Source organism: Schizosaccharomyces octosporus (genome assembly GCF_000150505.1).
Source record: "Schizosaccharomyces octosporus yFS286 unplaced genomic scaffold supercont6.2, whole genome shotgun sequence".
In the NCBI taxonomy this organism is placed as follows: Eukaryota; Fungi; Ascomycota; class Schizosaccharomycetes; order Schizosaccharomycetales; family Schizosaccharomycetaceae; genus Schizosaccharomyces; species Schizosaccharomyces octosporus.
In genome coordinates this window covers 1,094,422-1,108,859 of record NW_013185620.1, presented here as the reverse complement: position 1 = coordinate 1,108,859, position 14,438 = coordinate 1,094,422, and the positions used below count along the sequence as shown (strand labels likewise).

The 14,438-nt window shown below is 38.1% G+C and overlaps 6 protein-coding genes across 6 annotated transcripts; 2 read left to right on the top strand and 4 right to left on the bottom strand.

Annotated features, from left to right (window-relative positions):
- The first annotated feature begins 643 nt into the window (after nt 1–643).
- SOCG_04897 (uracil permease) lies at nt 644–2,956 on the top strand. The gene has a single exon (XM_013164044.1). The coding sequence runs from the start codon at nt 981–983 to the stop codon at nt 2,688–2,690; it is 1,710 nt and encodes a 569-aa protein (XP_013019498.1). The 5' UTR covers nt 644–980; the 3' UTR covers nt 2,691–2,956.
- Nucleotides 2,957–3,288: 332 nt separating this feature from the next.
- SOCG_04896 (uracil phosphoribosyltransferase) lies at nt 3,289–4,263 on the bottom strand. Its single transcript, XM_013164043.1, has 2 exons — nt 3,582–4,263; nt 3,289–3,528 (listed from the first exon to the last, which is right to left on the bottom strand). Exons 1-2 carry the CDS (start codon nt 4,184–4,186, stop codon nt 3,474–3,476), a joined length of 660 nt encoding a protein of 219 aa, XP_013019497.1. The 5' UTR covers nt 4,187–4,263; the 3' UTR covers nt 3,289–3,473.
- On the bottom strand, nt 4,197–6,717 carry SOCG_04895 (transcription factor). Its single transcript, XM_013164042.1, has 2 exons — nt 5,926–6,717; nt 4,197–5,851 (listed from the first exon to the last, which is right to left on the bottom strand). Exons 1-2 carry the CDS (start codon nt 6,186–6,188, stop codon nt 4,465–4,467), a joined length of 1,650 nt encoding a protein of 549 aa, XP_013019496.1. The 5' UTR covers nt 6,189–6,717; the 3' UTR covers nt 4,197–4,464.
- Nucleotides 6,718–7,427: 710 nt separating this feature from the next.
- On the bottom strand, nt 7,428–9,100 carry SOCG_04894 (GTP cyclohydrolase II). The gene has a single exon (XM_013164041.1). The coding sequence runs from the start codon at nt 8,900–8,902 to the stop codon at nt 7,589–7,591; it is 1,314 nt and encodes a 437-aa protein (XP_013019495.1). The 5' UTR covers nt 8,903–9,100; the 3' UTR covers nt 7,428–7,588.
- A 472-nt stretch (nt 9,101–9,572) lies between these two features.
- SOCG_04893 (DUF1688 family protein) lies at nt 9,573–11,181 on the bottom strand. Its single transcript, XM_013164040.1, has one exon. It carries the CDS (start codon nt 10,909–10,911, stop codon nt 9,709–9,711), a length of 1,203 nt encoding a protein of 400 aa, XP_013019494.1. The 5' UTR covers nt 10,912–11,181; the 3' UTR covers nt 9,573–9,708.
- A 508-nt stretch (nt 11,182–11,689) lies between these two features.
- Nucleotides 11,690–12,259, top strand: SOCG_04892 (uracil phosphoribosyltransferase; the record flags this gene model as incomplete). Its single annotated transcript, XM_013164039.1, has 1 exon — nt 11,690–12,259. The coding sequence occupies one exon, from the start codon at nt 11,690–11,692 to the stop codon at nt 12,257–12,259; it is 570 nt and encodes a 189-aa protein (XP_013019493.1).
- Between the last annotated feature and the right edge of the window lie 2,179 nt (nt 12,260–14,438).

The following is a 14,438-nucleotide window of genomic DNA, read 5'->3' as shown; positions in this document are numbered from 1 at the left end:
ATCTCAAACTTTTCTTTCCTTCAGTGATAGGAAAGAATCCGATAAGACAAGCAAAGCTTTTTGATAATCAGAATGGAGGAGCAGAAACGTATGTTTAAGATACGATAGCTGGAAAAGTACATATATAAAGCCAATTTCCTTGCACGAGTAAAGTCATCTTTTTCTTTTCCTTTGGCTTTCAGTTGATATTCTTTACTTCCTTAATTCGCCAAGGAAAGAAAACGTTGCTCAGTCCTTTCAAAGTCCTTTTAAAATTGAAACCATTGCACTTCTTGTTTGCTTTCAAATCTTCCCGTTCTTTTGTGGAGTGTTTTCCATTAGACTCTCTTTAATCCTTTCTTTATCCATTTTTCGTTGGCTGTTTTTTTTGTCCACCTGAACGGACATCTTGTTCAATCGTCTTCCAAAACTTTGCGAGGAACATTCACAGTTAAAAATAAAATAGAGACTCAAGGCCGTCGGTTTTAAATAACAAAACAATTGTTCTTACTCCCTACAGCTCTCTTCGAGAACACATTTGCCGCATTTTACTTCTACAGGTTCATAGCGCGAAATTTTGTTTTTGGAGTTACAACTGTTTTGTTCGTTTCGAAAAAGCTTATTTGGTTAACGAAGTTGTGCTAATCGTATGCTTCGTCCCTGCATAAAATTTTTCATTGTGTGCGTCCGAAACTTGTCTTTCCCAAACACCACGCCCTGCAGTATTGGGCAAATATCCGCTTTATATCCTTCCTTTCAAGCCAGTTTGAATCTAAAAAAAAAAAAGCATTTATTTGTATACTATTTTGGATTCGAAATATCACGAAAAAATTTTCGTCGTACAAAACCTCCTTTGAAAATCTTTTATAGACAGTTGTCCCTCACGAACTTTTTTTCTTGGCTTCCTTTCTCTTCTCCTTTTTCTTTAATCTTTTTCTTCTCTTTTGTTTTATTTTATTGTTTGGAAAGTACCGTCTTTTATTTTTATTTTTTTTTTAATCATGGGCAATATGGAAAAAATCACAGAAAATAAAGTCTACAAAAAACTCAAAGATGTTATTTTGTTGGAACAAAAGCCCGGCTTATCTTTAAAGCAACGAATGTTGACTAACGAAGATTTATATCCTGTCCCTAGCAGCAAGCGTCTTTGGGGTTATTGGAATTATGTTTCTTTCTGGCTCGCCGAGTCTGTAAACATTAATACCTGGATGATTTCCGCTACTGCCATTGAAGCTGGTCTCAATTGGTGGGAAGCTTGGATTTGCGTTTGGGTAGGCTACATGATTTGTGGTCTTTTGATCGCCGCAACTGGTCGTCCTGGTGCCGTCTATCATATTTCTTTTCCTGTACTTTCCAGATGTTCATTTGGTATATGGGGTTCTTTCTGGCCCGTTTTGAATCGCAGTGCTATGGCTTGCATTTGGTTTGGCGTCCACGCGTGGATTGGAGGTGAATGTGTTGTTTTAATGATAAGATCTATTTGGCCCTCCTTTTCCCATATCCACAATACCATGGAGAAAAGTGGTACCCAAACTTACCAATGGGTGGGCTTCTTTATCTTTTGGCTCGTTTCAAATGTTGCGATCTGGTTTCCAGTTCATCAAATCCGCCATCTTTTTACCATGAAAGCTTTTATCGCTCCTCCTGCCGCTGTCGCCTTTTTAATTTGGGCCCTCGTTAAAGCCAAAGGAGCCGGTCCTGTCATTCACGAACCTACAAGGCTTTCAACGTGGGAACATGGTTGGACTGTCGTAAATGGCATCGTAACTGTCTTGGACGGTTTTGCTACTCTGGCCGTCAATAGTCCAGACTTTGCGAGATTTGCAACTACACCTAATGCCAATCGCTGGCCTCAAATTATTACTGTACCCCTCTCATTTGGTATCACATCTTTGATTGGTATCCTCGTCAGTTCTGCTTCCAAGTCAATCTATGGCAACGCTTATTGGGACCCAACTGAACTTCTTTCAGCTTTTTTGAATCATTCAAATGCCCATGGCGTCCGAGCTGGTGTTTTTTTCATCGCTTTCGGTCTCTGTGTTGCCCAACTTGGTACAAATGTTGCTGCAAACTCTGTTTCTGCCGGTAACGATGTCTCTGCATTACTTCCTACTGTGTTTAATGTCCGCCGTGGTGCTTATCTCGCTTCCATAATTGCAATTTGTATGTGCCCTTGGAATTTGCTCAGTTCTAGCAACAATTTTACCACCTATCTTTCTTCTTACTCCGTTTTCATGTCCGCTTTTGCCGGAATTTTCATTGCTGACTATTTTATAATCCGTAAAGGATATATTCGAACTTCACATCTTTATAGAGCCGATGATTCCAGTTGCTATTACTTTTACAAGGGGATTAACTTCCGTGGCTTTGTTTCTTATATTTGCGGCATGTTGATAAACATTGTTGGTATGGCTGGCTCCACCGGTCAGAAAGTGCCGGCTGCCGCAAATACCATGTTTAATCTCAATTATTTTTTGGGATTTATAGTCAGCGGCTTAACCCATATTTTGCTCTGCTATGTGTTCCCTGTCACTGAGATTGGTGAGAAATTCTTAAGTGAAACACCTCAAGAAACAGAGGAGTTCTTAATCAGTCTCGAAGATACAACTGACACTTCTTCTGATTACTTCATTGATGGTTTGCCAAGCAAAGAAGAAGAGAAGAGCGATATTCACAGTCTTAACTCCAAAGAAGTTGGTTGTTTGCCATAAGTCATATTTTTTTTTTTCTTTTTACGTATCTCACTAATTGTTAGTCGTTTCGTTTAAATTTTTTTGGTTTTGGATTAGTTAATTTCTGCCTTGATTCCTTGATTTATTATGTATTTATATCAAAATCACCTATTGACGAAAAATAGCTATAGCATTTTCATTTGAATCAATGCAGGTATCAGGGCTTCATTTTATTTATTTTTAGATATTTATTTTCCATTTTTGTATGATTAAGATGTTATGTCTTTCTTTACGTTAATAATATGTTATTTATTTATGTACGTTTTTTCCGTAAACAGGGTAAGTTCTTTCATTTCATTTTCAGTCTAATGATGTCTGATATAAGTCTCATTTCATCCAAAAGATAATTATAAAAAGGATTAATATAATAAACTATGCAGTTTAGAAGGGTGGTTGTTTAAAAAAGCCGTACTTGATAATTGAGAGTTTTGTTTTCTATTTAAACTAGTAGAAACGTTACTTATACCTCTTTTATATCAATGAATCTACTCGCCAAGAAGTTTTTTTCTCGATTAGCATGATCTTTCCAACAACGAAATTGTTGAGCAATTGGCTTTTTACTATACTTAGCAGAATAGGACAACGACTTTATATAACCCTTATAATTTCCCATATTCGTCTATTGTATATTTATTCACTTAACTAAATGAGACATTATTGCATAGTCTGTTCAACAATATATATTCTTACATAAATAGATATACAAGGTAAAAAGAATCGTAAGCATACATGGCGTTTTATGTGCAAATGTTTACAGACGGTTTAACAAGTACCAAAGTAGCGATCTCCAAAGTCTCCACAACCAGGTAAAACATAGCTAAAGAAGGGTTAGTACAGCTTAAAAAGTAGAAAGCAGTATAAAAAACATACCGTTGATCATTTAGTTCTGGATCGATAGCTGCAGTAACCAGCTTGAGTCTAGGAAATTGCTTTCCTATATTCTCGATGCCTTGGGAACAGCATATCAAATTGAGAAAAACAATATTTTCCTCCGGTACGCCTTTTCGTAATAGTGCTTGTACGGCAAGAATAGAAGAATTCCCGGTTGCCAATAAAGGGTCCATAAGGAAAACCAGATAGGTTTCGATATTTTTGGGCAATTTACAGAATAAAAGCTTTGACTCGAAAGTCAACTCATCTCTTTGGATAAGGATTTTTCCAATTGGCACAGATTGAAAAGCAGCATTCAGGCCATGTTCCATGCTTTCACCAGCTCTCAGAATACTTACACCGCATATTTTTTGAGCAGGCTCTAGTCCGTTGTACGTACCGCCAGAACCACTAACAATAAGACGTTTCTTCATGGGGACATAATTCAATGCCTCTTGTACCAGCATGTTGATGATCATATTTGACGTTCGGACAAATTCTGAATGACTAGTATCTTTGTCACGAATAATTGTCATTAACGATAATAAATACACAGTTTGACGAAGAACATGCACATTATTTAGCCCAAAATCAGAACGAGACATGTAAGAATTAACAAGGATTAAGATGGAGACGGGAATGCGACACACAAGAGCGAGAATAATTGGATACGAAAACGATAATATTTGTAAAATAAAAGGGCATATTTCAGGAATTTTTGTTTCATATATATGAACAAAGTCTGATACTTAGTTATACACTTCATTCATATTTCCGTGGCTCTTCCGCGGTACCCTGATCCCTCTTGTTTTTTTGTTACATACCATTATACAAAGAAAAGGAAAGAATTTTATCATTCAAAGAAAAGAATGAGACAACAGTATTAACCGTGTTCCACAGTAGCCACTCCTAAATTATATGGCTTTAATGCTTGCAGTGTTGCATCGGATACCGCCCGAGGTGGGCCTCTATACCATGTGGACGGGGCTGTAGTTGGATCAGAAGGAGAAGGAACGATAGAAGAACCTGTTTTGGAGGAAGAAAGGAACGTTTCTGGGTCCACGTCGTTGACAGTAGCCTGGTACTCTTTTAAGTAGGTAGCGAATTTGGTAGCCAGATGATATTGATCGACGCTAATCAATAAGAGCCATTTCCATGCTTTTGTGACAACTTCATTCAAAAGTTCTGTTTGAACAGCTAGAGAACCGATGTCTTTGGTTTTCGCGGCATACATTAATCGTAGCATACTAGCACAGGCAAAGGCCACATGAAACAAAACGTGGTCGGAACAACGAGACATATCATAAGCAGAGAGTTCAAAAATAGAATCAACAGTTTTTAAAGCATATGTTTCAAGCATACTAACGTATTTTGCAATATTAGTGAAATGCTTCGAATCCGAGGTCATTTGGATGCCAATTTCATAAATAACGTTGTAAGCATAAAAATAAGCAACCTGTGAATATAATGGTTCAGGTTGTTCCCATAGATGGCACCATTCCTTTCGCCATTCTTCGAGCTGAAAAACGGCATAATCTAAATCAAAGGACGAACGAAGCAAACGATACAACAAGGAGTAAACAGACAACATACCAAGGATATTTCCATCAAATTCATTAGCTTTGCAGTTAGTCAAAATATTTCTACATTCATCAAATGTTGTTTCTTCAAGCATAGCATGTCGACGATATCCTATGCACACGAGTAAATGAGCATGGCAAAGATGATTCCAAGTACGGGCAGGAACAATATCTAAATAAGTAAGGGTTGATCGAGAACCTACGAATCCATTAAACCACCCTTGGGTATTTGAGAGGATGCGGTGCCGTAGGGAAAACCCGCTAAGAAGCCAAAGATCTTGTTTTTGGACATAGCGAAGAGGTTGATATAAAGATAATATAGAGACAGCTTCAAAAAATTGCAGAGATGGTGATGCAGTAAGTAATTCCTGTGAAACGAGGCGATCAACTATATCAAGTAACTGTGAATACACGCGTGCCTTAAGAGAAGGGTTGTGCCGAAGAGCTGTAACGCAAGCTGTTACAAGCATAAGGTGAGATTTCCGGTAAAGAAACTCAAGGTATTCAGCACCACTACAATTAAGTGATAGCCAACGCTTACCATAGCGCTCAATGAAAATGTCTAATAACAGCTCAATTTCCTCAAGGGAGAGAATACCATTGAGGTATATGTCTTCAGAAGGGTAAGTCGGTTGTGTATGGAGGGCTGATGTTGAAAGAGAGCTTACGGCCTTTTCCAAAACTTTGAGTCTAAAATGAGAAGTTAGGAAAAGAACAATGAAATAGAAGAAAATGCACCGTTTTGATGCTTACAAAGAGCATACCTTTTTTCAAGATTTACATTGAGAATGGTTGCTGCTGAAGATTCCAAGGTGTCGCCATCTGGCTTGCGGAGAGTCTGGCTAGATTTAGCCAAGCTACATTCTAATTGTAAAGAACGACACCGCAAACAAGTGCGATCTTCATCGTCAGGTGGTCCAGCGAGACATCGTGTTTTCTGTTTTCTGCAAGAGTCACAAGCTTCCAATGCTCTTTTCCGTTTGAGCATAAGAATGCTAGATGGATGTTGGGCTTTCATTCCATTCATTAAGGACCCTTCAAGTTTGTTTTATTAGTAGTATGCGTGCAAAAAAAAAGAACTCATTAGCAGAGAGAATCCAAGCAATCGGCACAAGATGCTTGTTAATGTTTAGGTATACCAAAAGTTGAATATGGATATCTGCTTGAAAGCCTGCCTATCCCAAAATATCGTAAATTCCCCCAAACAGTTCTTTTTTTAAGTTTGATCTTCAGGATGACCAGAATAATTGAACTTTCCAGCTAAAATTTTTAATTTATATTATACCGGTGAAAGCGAGATCGATCGTTCGTATTTAGTTAAAACTCGATGATACAAAAGAAGCAAGATTCCACTATTGCGGATGGAAATGAAAGTATCTGTTCAGATACAGTCCTTTAGGTAATTATTTATTAAAAAAAAAAAGAGGAAGAAAATAGACGACAACCTAAAAAAAGGAGAATCCTTCGACAGAGAAATTTACCAACATAGGTACAACATATTCTAGTAGTATTCTTTACTATTATAACATTCAAAAAACGAGTTTCGCATATTCGTCTGCCGGTAAAAAAGTAAAACAACTTGAATGCAACATGTATCTACTTTTTATATATCAATTTTTTTGAAGAAATTTACTATATGAAGGGCTTAGGTAATACTATAGACAGTATAATTAAATAAGTCTGTTAGTTCAGCTGACAATGTTTTTGGATGAAGGTATTTCCTAGGAATACTTTACAACTACAAGAATGGAAGACGCTTACTACAAAACAAACGCTGTTCTCTAGTTGCTTTCAATTTTTCGAATGCTTATTTGTCTTGAATTATAGCTTTATTTATCTTTAGTATAATACTTGTCCAGAGACGCTCTGTAATATTGAAAACTTTTCTGATGCAACTGTGTACGATAATCCCCGACGAAATATGAATGAGTTTATTGTTTGACCTATTTTTATGTTTTACGAACGTGAAGTATGTACGAAACTTACGAGTCGAAAGCTGTATTTGATTTGGGAAGGATTGCTTGTTTAGCCTGCTTGAGGCATCTCATATAGTCGCAAAGATGGAAAATTTGACAATGTTAATCATTCTCGCCAAACATGTACTATTTACTTTACCAGAAGCACCAAAAAGGAACGAACAAGTTAAATTTAACATTCTGTATGACTAGAGAAAGTCTTGTGTGATAATGTGTTGGCAAATGTTATGCAGTATTTTCATGGGAGAATACTCTCTACTCTAAGAGCTTACATTGCATTTTACAAGGGATGGACTAAAAGAAAAAGAAAAATATTATTAACACGAAGGTGAAAGGTAAATAGACATGGCTCGTAAAGGGCATAAACAAAACCTGAACCTATGAGGAAACAATGAATGCAACTAACAAAATTTCAAAAGACAATTACATGAAAAGAAGAACTAATTCTGCATCACCAGGTACGTCCGTGAACACAGGTTAAGTCCTCTTCTGTGACTTTCTTTTGATCAGAAAAATATCCAGATTGAATTTTGGCGTCGATTTCGACTTGTGAATCAGCAGGAATGAGCTCTTCTGGAATCGTGACGCGTTGCAAAATAGGAATTCCAGAATTAACAATTGCATCGTACTTCATGTTCGACATACTAAGCATGCGATCAATCTTGGTAATTCCGAACCAATGGAGGATGTCTGGCATTAAAGCTTGGAAACGCATATCGCGAACACCCGCCAACTCTTCAGTTCGGCGGAAGTACTGATCAGCGGTATCTCCAGTACGCTTACGCTTATTATAAACCAGATATTTAACGACTTCACCAAGAGCACGGCCCTCTTTGCGGTAGTAAACTACTAGACCAGCACCACCATTCTGTGCTTCTTTGGCGGCTTCTTCAATACCAAAAACCAAATAAGGTCTGCAGGTGCAAATGTCACTTTGGAAAACGTCAGATCCGTTGCACTCGTCGTGGACACGGACAGCCAACTTTTTCGTGGGATCACTCAAGTATTCGGGAGGACCAAAGATGTAAGCAGTAGCACCGCCAATGGGTGGAAGAAAGACCTTAATATCCGGACGGGTAATTAATTCTGGATAAGCACCACCCATTTGTTCAAATAGGGCTCTACGAAGGGTAATCTCGTCCACGTCGAATCGCTCGGCGACTCCCGGAAGATACCAAACGGGCTCTACTGCCACCTTCGTGACGGCAATGTCTCCCTCCTTGTTGAGTACAATTTTGCCGTCTACCTTGAGAGACCCATTTTCGACAGAGCGTTGGATTTCGGTCACTCGGATGTTTGCGCGAGTAATAGCAATGGTGGGACGGATGTCATATCCCTTCTCCAAGTACTCTTTGAAATAACGAGGGGTGTCATGACCATAGGGATCCATGGCCACAATCTTATTCTTGTCGTGCCAGGAAGCAACTTTAGGAACATCAAAGGTAGGTTCTGTGAGAGTAAAATCCGGGTGATGATCAGCTGGCAAAAACCCACCGGCCACGGCCAACGAGTTGTAGACGCAGTAACTACCGCCATGAGCTCCTATAGCGTTTCTGTGAGGAAGGGTCTCAATGGAACGAGCAACCGTTATAGGGCCACGCTTCTGAGGTGACGATGCTCCCCAATTTAGAGGGAAAGGATCAGACTTGTTTTGTGTTGGGTAAGTCGTCAAAACAACCGGTCGTGTATACAGAGGTTTCTTCACCTCGACGTTTGGGTGAGTCTGTTCATGAGAGCTAGGCTTTGGTTGTTCAGTAGCCAACATTGTATACTATGCTATGCTTTAGGAAACTAGAGTGTGTGAGGAAATACGTTCTACGTAAACAGTCCAATTAAGAAAACTTCAATTTGAAAGAACCCAATTGCAATTCTTCCAATTGTCAACGTATAAATCAATTCTGTTGTTGAATGTCTTTGTGGCGGACGCTGTCTTATTTATACCCTTTTCTGACTCTATCTGTTGTTTATCATACACCTCTTTCAAGGTTATATAATGGCGGCGAAGCCACGGAGCTGCCGAGGATATTAACGTAAAACATAATGGGAGGAAAAGCTAAAATAAAGTCTATTGTTTTGGTCTGTCGGATACGTATGTACCTCGGGACATCCGCGGTACGCTGATGATCGATTTGGCTGTTCTTTAAGCGACAAAGCAAGGAAAAAGGTAGGCGCTTTTTATGGGTCATGTAAACAAACAGAATTGGAAGAAAGAATCGCAGAGATTTAATAAGAAAAGAGAATCTTTTTGATTTCTCAATGACTTGACAGAGTTCGAATTGAATGCTTGACCTTTGATTTTGGGCATTTAAGGATTTCTCTTTAATAGTTTTATGGTCATCATAAATGGGTTTGCTACATTTACGTTTTTGAAATATGTGAAGAGAAAATACTTGTCATTTGTTTGCATCTCTACGAAAAACTTTTAGCCTTTTTTTCTTTTCTTTTTTAATCTAAAAAAAGGGGGAGGACGTTTACAAGCTGTTCTACATCGGAAAACCGTTATTTAGTTTGAAAATTTTTCATAAACGCCTGGAATTTCATTCAATAACAAAGAAAAGGAGATCATAAAAACTAAAACAGTGTACCATCACTTTTGATGAGAATAGGACTGCCGGCACTTGTAGGTCGTAATTTGCGAGCAATGATTCTTCCGGATTTCCAACTTCCGGCCTCCAGCATTTGCGCCAAGGACAGTGGGGCCTTTAGTTCTTCTTGCAAGCGCTCATTTACCAAGTTTAGTAGCTTGTCAAGCAAGACAATGGTCATGGCTCTCCATTCAACAATGACAACACTGCCTGGTTCATACTCTTCGGTAACGGGATATTCGGGACGAAGCTTCAATACGCCAAGGTCAACGAAAAGCCCTCCATTTCTGTATTCGGGTAATCCGGTTAAAAGTGTTTCATTGACAATTTGTACATGTAACAAACGGTTTAGAGGGACCAAGAGAGAGTATGTGAGCCATTGCGTTAATTTATGGAAAGGTTGTATAGAGTCGATGGTTGACAAATACCAAGCATCTCCAATATTCTCCCCTTCATATTTTGTACGCTCAGGCCAAATGGGCATTAATACTCTTTGTAATTCAGACCACAGCGTTTCAACATTGAGGCATTCCGAAGAGAAATCCCCCGTTGGAAATATAGAATCCATAAAAAAACTAGGACGAGAATCCTTCAATTGGTTTCCCAAAGCCCGAAGAATGGATGCTCTTCCCTCTATGCCAGCAATTGGGTTTTGTTTGGAAACTTGAAAACCCTCAGCCAACGCTTCTGTTTTCAAATTACTTAGAGCAGCACCGTCTACTTGATGGGGATTTTTAGGATTTTGGGAAAACATGCCTTTCTCAAAGCAACGAAGACTAGCAACCGCTAACCCTTCACTACGGCTATAGCGTTCTACGCCATCCAAATACGACCATGCATCACCGGCACCTGCATCTAGCAAAACACTAAGGAAGGTTATGTCCAAGACACGTTTGCAAACTTCAAGAGATGATACCCCTTGGTCGGTCCAAACATCAATCAGTTGAGTAAGTCGTGGATTATTTCCAACCTCAAAGTGTTGCCATCTTCCATGAGGAGGGATCGTTTCATATTTACCTTTGAAATCTGCTTGAATGATCGATACCACAAAGTCTGCCACGGCGTTAAGCTTGGTGGGATCGTAAACAAAGGCTTGTAGCTCATTTTTCTCGGCAACGGCTAAAACTTTTTGGGCCTTGAGGCGAATGTTTTGTAAAGAGAGGATGTCTGCAATTGTTTCTGTAGTCATTTCGAAACAAGTAGGAAAGAAATTCACAATTTAGAACAATTTCTGAAAACAAAGAAGGAGGAGTTCAGGCGAACAGCAAAGCAAAATGAGATGGATAGAGAAGGAATATCGTATACTTAAATCCTATTTACAAATTTGAGAAAGTCCTTTTAATTGACAAAGAAGCTACGATGATATGGTACTTTTAAACCAAAGACAAGAGTTCTAGGAGAAAGCTGCACACAAAGGAAGGAACGACTTTTTTATATAGGAGAAGTGTTTATAAGAAAGATACTATCCCACCCAATGACTTTCTTTGTGATACACATTCTCACATGTCACAGCTTTGTGAAGTCTCTAATACCACGGCCAAGCCGCGGTTTGAATCCTTTTCTTGGGATGAGCAGGTTTCTTTAGTGATTTATAAGCATATTCTTTAAGAAAAGAGAGCATATGCTATGCCGTCCACCAGCACTATCAAGTAGCCATTATTGATATACAAGGTTGCTCGACCGCGGAGATGCCGAGGAGGCGAGCAAACAAAGAAAAGGGAAAATGCTATAAATTGAAAGGATTTCCTCAAAAATAAATATTCATTCATTACATTTTTTTAATTTAAACGAAAAATCTGTATTAGGTTTTCTATTTTTGCTTCGGTTCTTTTCCATTGTTGAACTAGCCCTTTCTTTGTTTAATATTCTTGACACTCTTCAATTGCTTTAGAAATAAGAAACGATTTTTCTCAATGACAAACACCGCGACCTCCTTGACTGCTGTTTCTGCCCCTTCTGTTGAAACCATGAAAAACATTACTATTTCTGATCATCCCGTTGTAAACGAGTTAATCTCCGTCCTTCGAGACTTGTCCTTGAAGCCTTCGCAAGTGCGAGGTGTGGTTGACGAAATTTCTCGATTCTTGGCGTATGAGTCCACAAAGTCTTTGAACGTTTCCTCCGTGTCCATAGTCCCAGTTCTTCGTTCTGGCATGTCCATGATGAGTGCTTTCTCCAAAGTATTACCAGATGTACCGATCTACCATATCGGAATTTTCCGAGAAAAGAGCTCTTTACAACCAATTGAATATTACAATAAGCTTCCAAAGCATTCTACAGAAGTCGCCATTGTGTTGGATCCTGTTATGGCTACCGGTGGTACTGCTCAGGCGGTGATTACTACTCTCCAAGAATGGGGCTGTAAGCACATTGTCTTTGTTGGTGTTTTGGCAAGTGCACAAGCGGTTGCACGCTTCAAGAATACCCCTAATGTCGAATTTGTCTTTGGTGCTATTGACAAGAGTCTCGATGAACAAGGTTACCTCGTCCCTGGCATTGGAGACATCGGTGATCGACTCTACGGCGCCGCCGCTTAAGCCGTAAGTCACCCACTCCAAAAGTAAATAATTTCAACATTACAGGCTCCGATGTCATTAAAGAAACTTTATGATATTTTAACCAGGCTCGTCATGAATACTAGATTCTCACTTTTTCCTTGATTTTCCTAAGAAGGATTCTTTGACTTTTGTAGTGTAAATTCACTCGATCATGAAATGTAGAATTGTTTTTTATAAAAAGGAAAAGTACTACTCTAGTTCACCAACTCGACTCCGTCCGTTATTATCCAACTTAACATGAGAGTCATAACTCAAGTGCATGCCTGTGTCTGTTTATTATACCAAAGAAAAAATTACTTGAGAATGCTTCTGTACACATTCATAAAAGCGTAATTTAATACGGAGGTGTTTTTAAAAAGTACCTTTCTCAATGCTCTTAACTTTTTCATTCCTCCTATTTACAACTATGGAACATCGCAATATTCTAATGGCTAATAGAATATTATCTTCAAATTCCTCTTTAGTACGGTATTAACATTCATTCTATGTCATAATGATTTCCAACTAACATGTTACTTGGGGTTTTCCTATCCTAGTTGTAGAGAATACTGCCTTCCCAAAGCTATAGATTCGAATTGAAATAAAGTGGAGTAAGATTTGTGTTCGTAATACCATTCTAAATTAGCAAAGAATAAAAAAAATAAATAAAATACAAGACACAGACACAGACATATGCATGGTCGTCATTATAGGATTGTCCGAATTTATAAAGTTTCGCCTAGTTTATATTCTAAGTTGAAATCGAATAATGTTTTGCTCTAACCGAAAATATTAAAGGAGTGTCTTCAACCAACCCAGGTATAAACAATACCTGTCGCTTTTTTTTTCTTTCTTTTATTTAACTACAATTAGTTTTCGTGTTCTTTTTTTTTTTGAAAAAAAATTCGCGAGTAAGTAGTTTCTCTTGTCTTTTAGATGTTCATGAATTCCCTTTGAAACTTGTCTAGTCGATCGATCGCTCCTAGCAGAAAGGAAAAGTTTTTCAGGCGCTTAGATTTGTTTTCAGCTCCTACAAAAGGAATCTTTTATATGATCGTCTTAGGTCGTACCAACATAGGAAACGTTAATGTTTCCTGTATTGGTAAGGTATACGAATAAAAGGAAATCAAAACGTATAATTACTGTAACAAGGTCGGTTTATATCACTTAATCCTAGCTTTCCTTCCAAACCAAATGATTATTCAGAGCATCCAGGACTTTATCATTGACTGCCCTATTCAATGAAATTTTTCAAAAACGTGTGGACTGCTTCGAATTCATATCATTTGAGGTGTCTGTGAAGAAGGTGTCTTATGCTATATCTAACGATGTACACTAGAGATGAGTTAGCACCTCGTATTATATACTTATTTGGTTCTACAACATTTTTTGGTACCTTTAGTGGACTTTATGTCTATGCCATTTTGCATGTGCACAACGTTGGAGGCCACGCCGGGTGACGCTGACTAACTATCATTGTTGAGGAGTCGATTGGATTTGTTTCTAAAGTTTTTGTTGTCTTCTTATTTCTGATAATCTCGAGAAGGCTATCACCAAGAGTAACGTCTTTTGGATTTAGGGTCAGTCAATTCGGATGGAAAAGCGTCTTTGCTTATTTTAAGGGTACAAAATTTTTCCATTCCTTTTCTTTTTTTTTTTTTTTTTTTTTTTTTTGCTGAAACTGGCCAGGTTTACGTATACGGTTTCAATGCCTTTCTTCCCATGATTGTTCGTCAAACGTGCCACCAATTCGCTTTTTTCAATATTTGAAAATTCTAGTGCATCTCATTTTTGCTCTAATTTATTATAGCCTCCTTTCTTTTAAATCGGTTTACATCAAGAGGCCTTATTTTAAGTATTAGAAATATCTTCCCATCGTCATTCAAGTGTTGTTATAACTTTGCCATGGAACAAACTGTTTCAAGTTTTACATGGTATTCATGTTTCCCAATAATTTATACAGACGCCGGTCTATATATCACTTGGCCGAGTGCTAATGTCGCATCTCATTACAAGCGTGTAACACTTATTAATATGTAACTGAAAGGTAAAAATCCTTTTAAATATTATAATTCTAGGTACATTCGTTTTCGTGCAAGTACGTCGCTAGTCATGCTACCTCTTAAATTGTCATTGACATCGCAATCATTCTACACAAACTAAATATCTTTACTATTCA

Coding starts and splice junctions, on each gene's coding strand:
- SOCG_04897 (XM_013164044.1), top strand. CDS start 981: ATGGGCAATATGGAAAAAATCACAGAAAATAAAGTCTACAAAAAACTC.
- SOCG_04896 (XM_013164043.1), bottom strand. CDS start 4,186: ATGTCTCGTTCTGATTTTGGGCTAAATAATGTGCATGTTCTTCGTCAA. Junction 3,529..3,581: donor CCAGAACTAAATGATCAACG/GTATGTTTTTTA, acceptor ACCCTTCTTTAG/CTATGTTTTACCTGGTTGTG.
- SOCG_04895 (XM_013164042.1), bottom strand. CDS start 6,188: ATGAATGGAATGAAAGCCCAACATCCATCTAGCATTCTTATGCTCAAA. Junction 5,852..5,925: donor AATGTAAATCTTGAAAAAAG/GTATGCTCTTTG, acceptor TTCTCATTTTAG/ACTCAAAGTTTTGGAAAAGG.
- SOCG_04894 (XM_013164041.1), bottom strand. CDS start 8,902: ATGTTGGCTACTGAACAACCAAAGCCTAGCTCTCATGAACAGACTCAC.
- SOCG_04893 (XM_013164040.1), bottom strand. CDS start 10,911: ATGACTACAGAAACAATTGCAGACATCCTCTCTTTACAAAACATTCGC.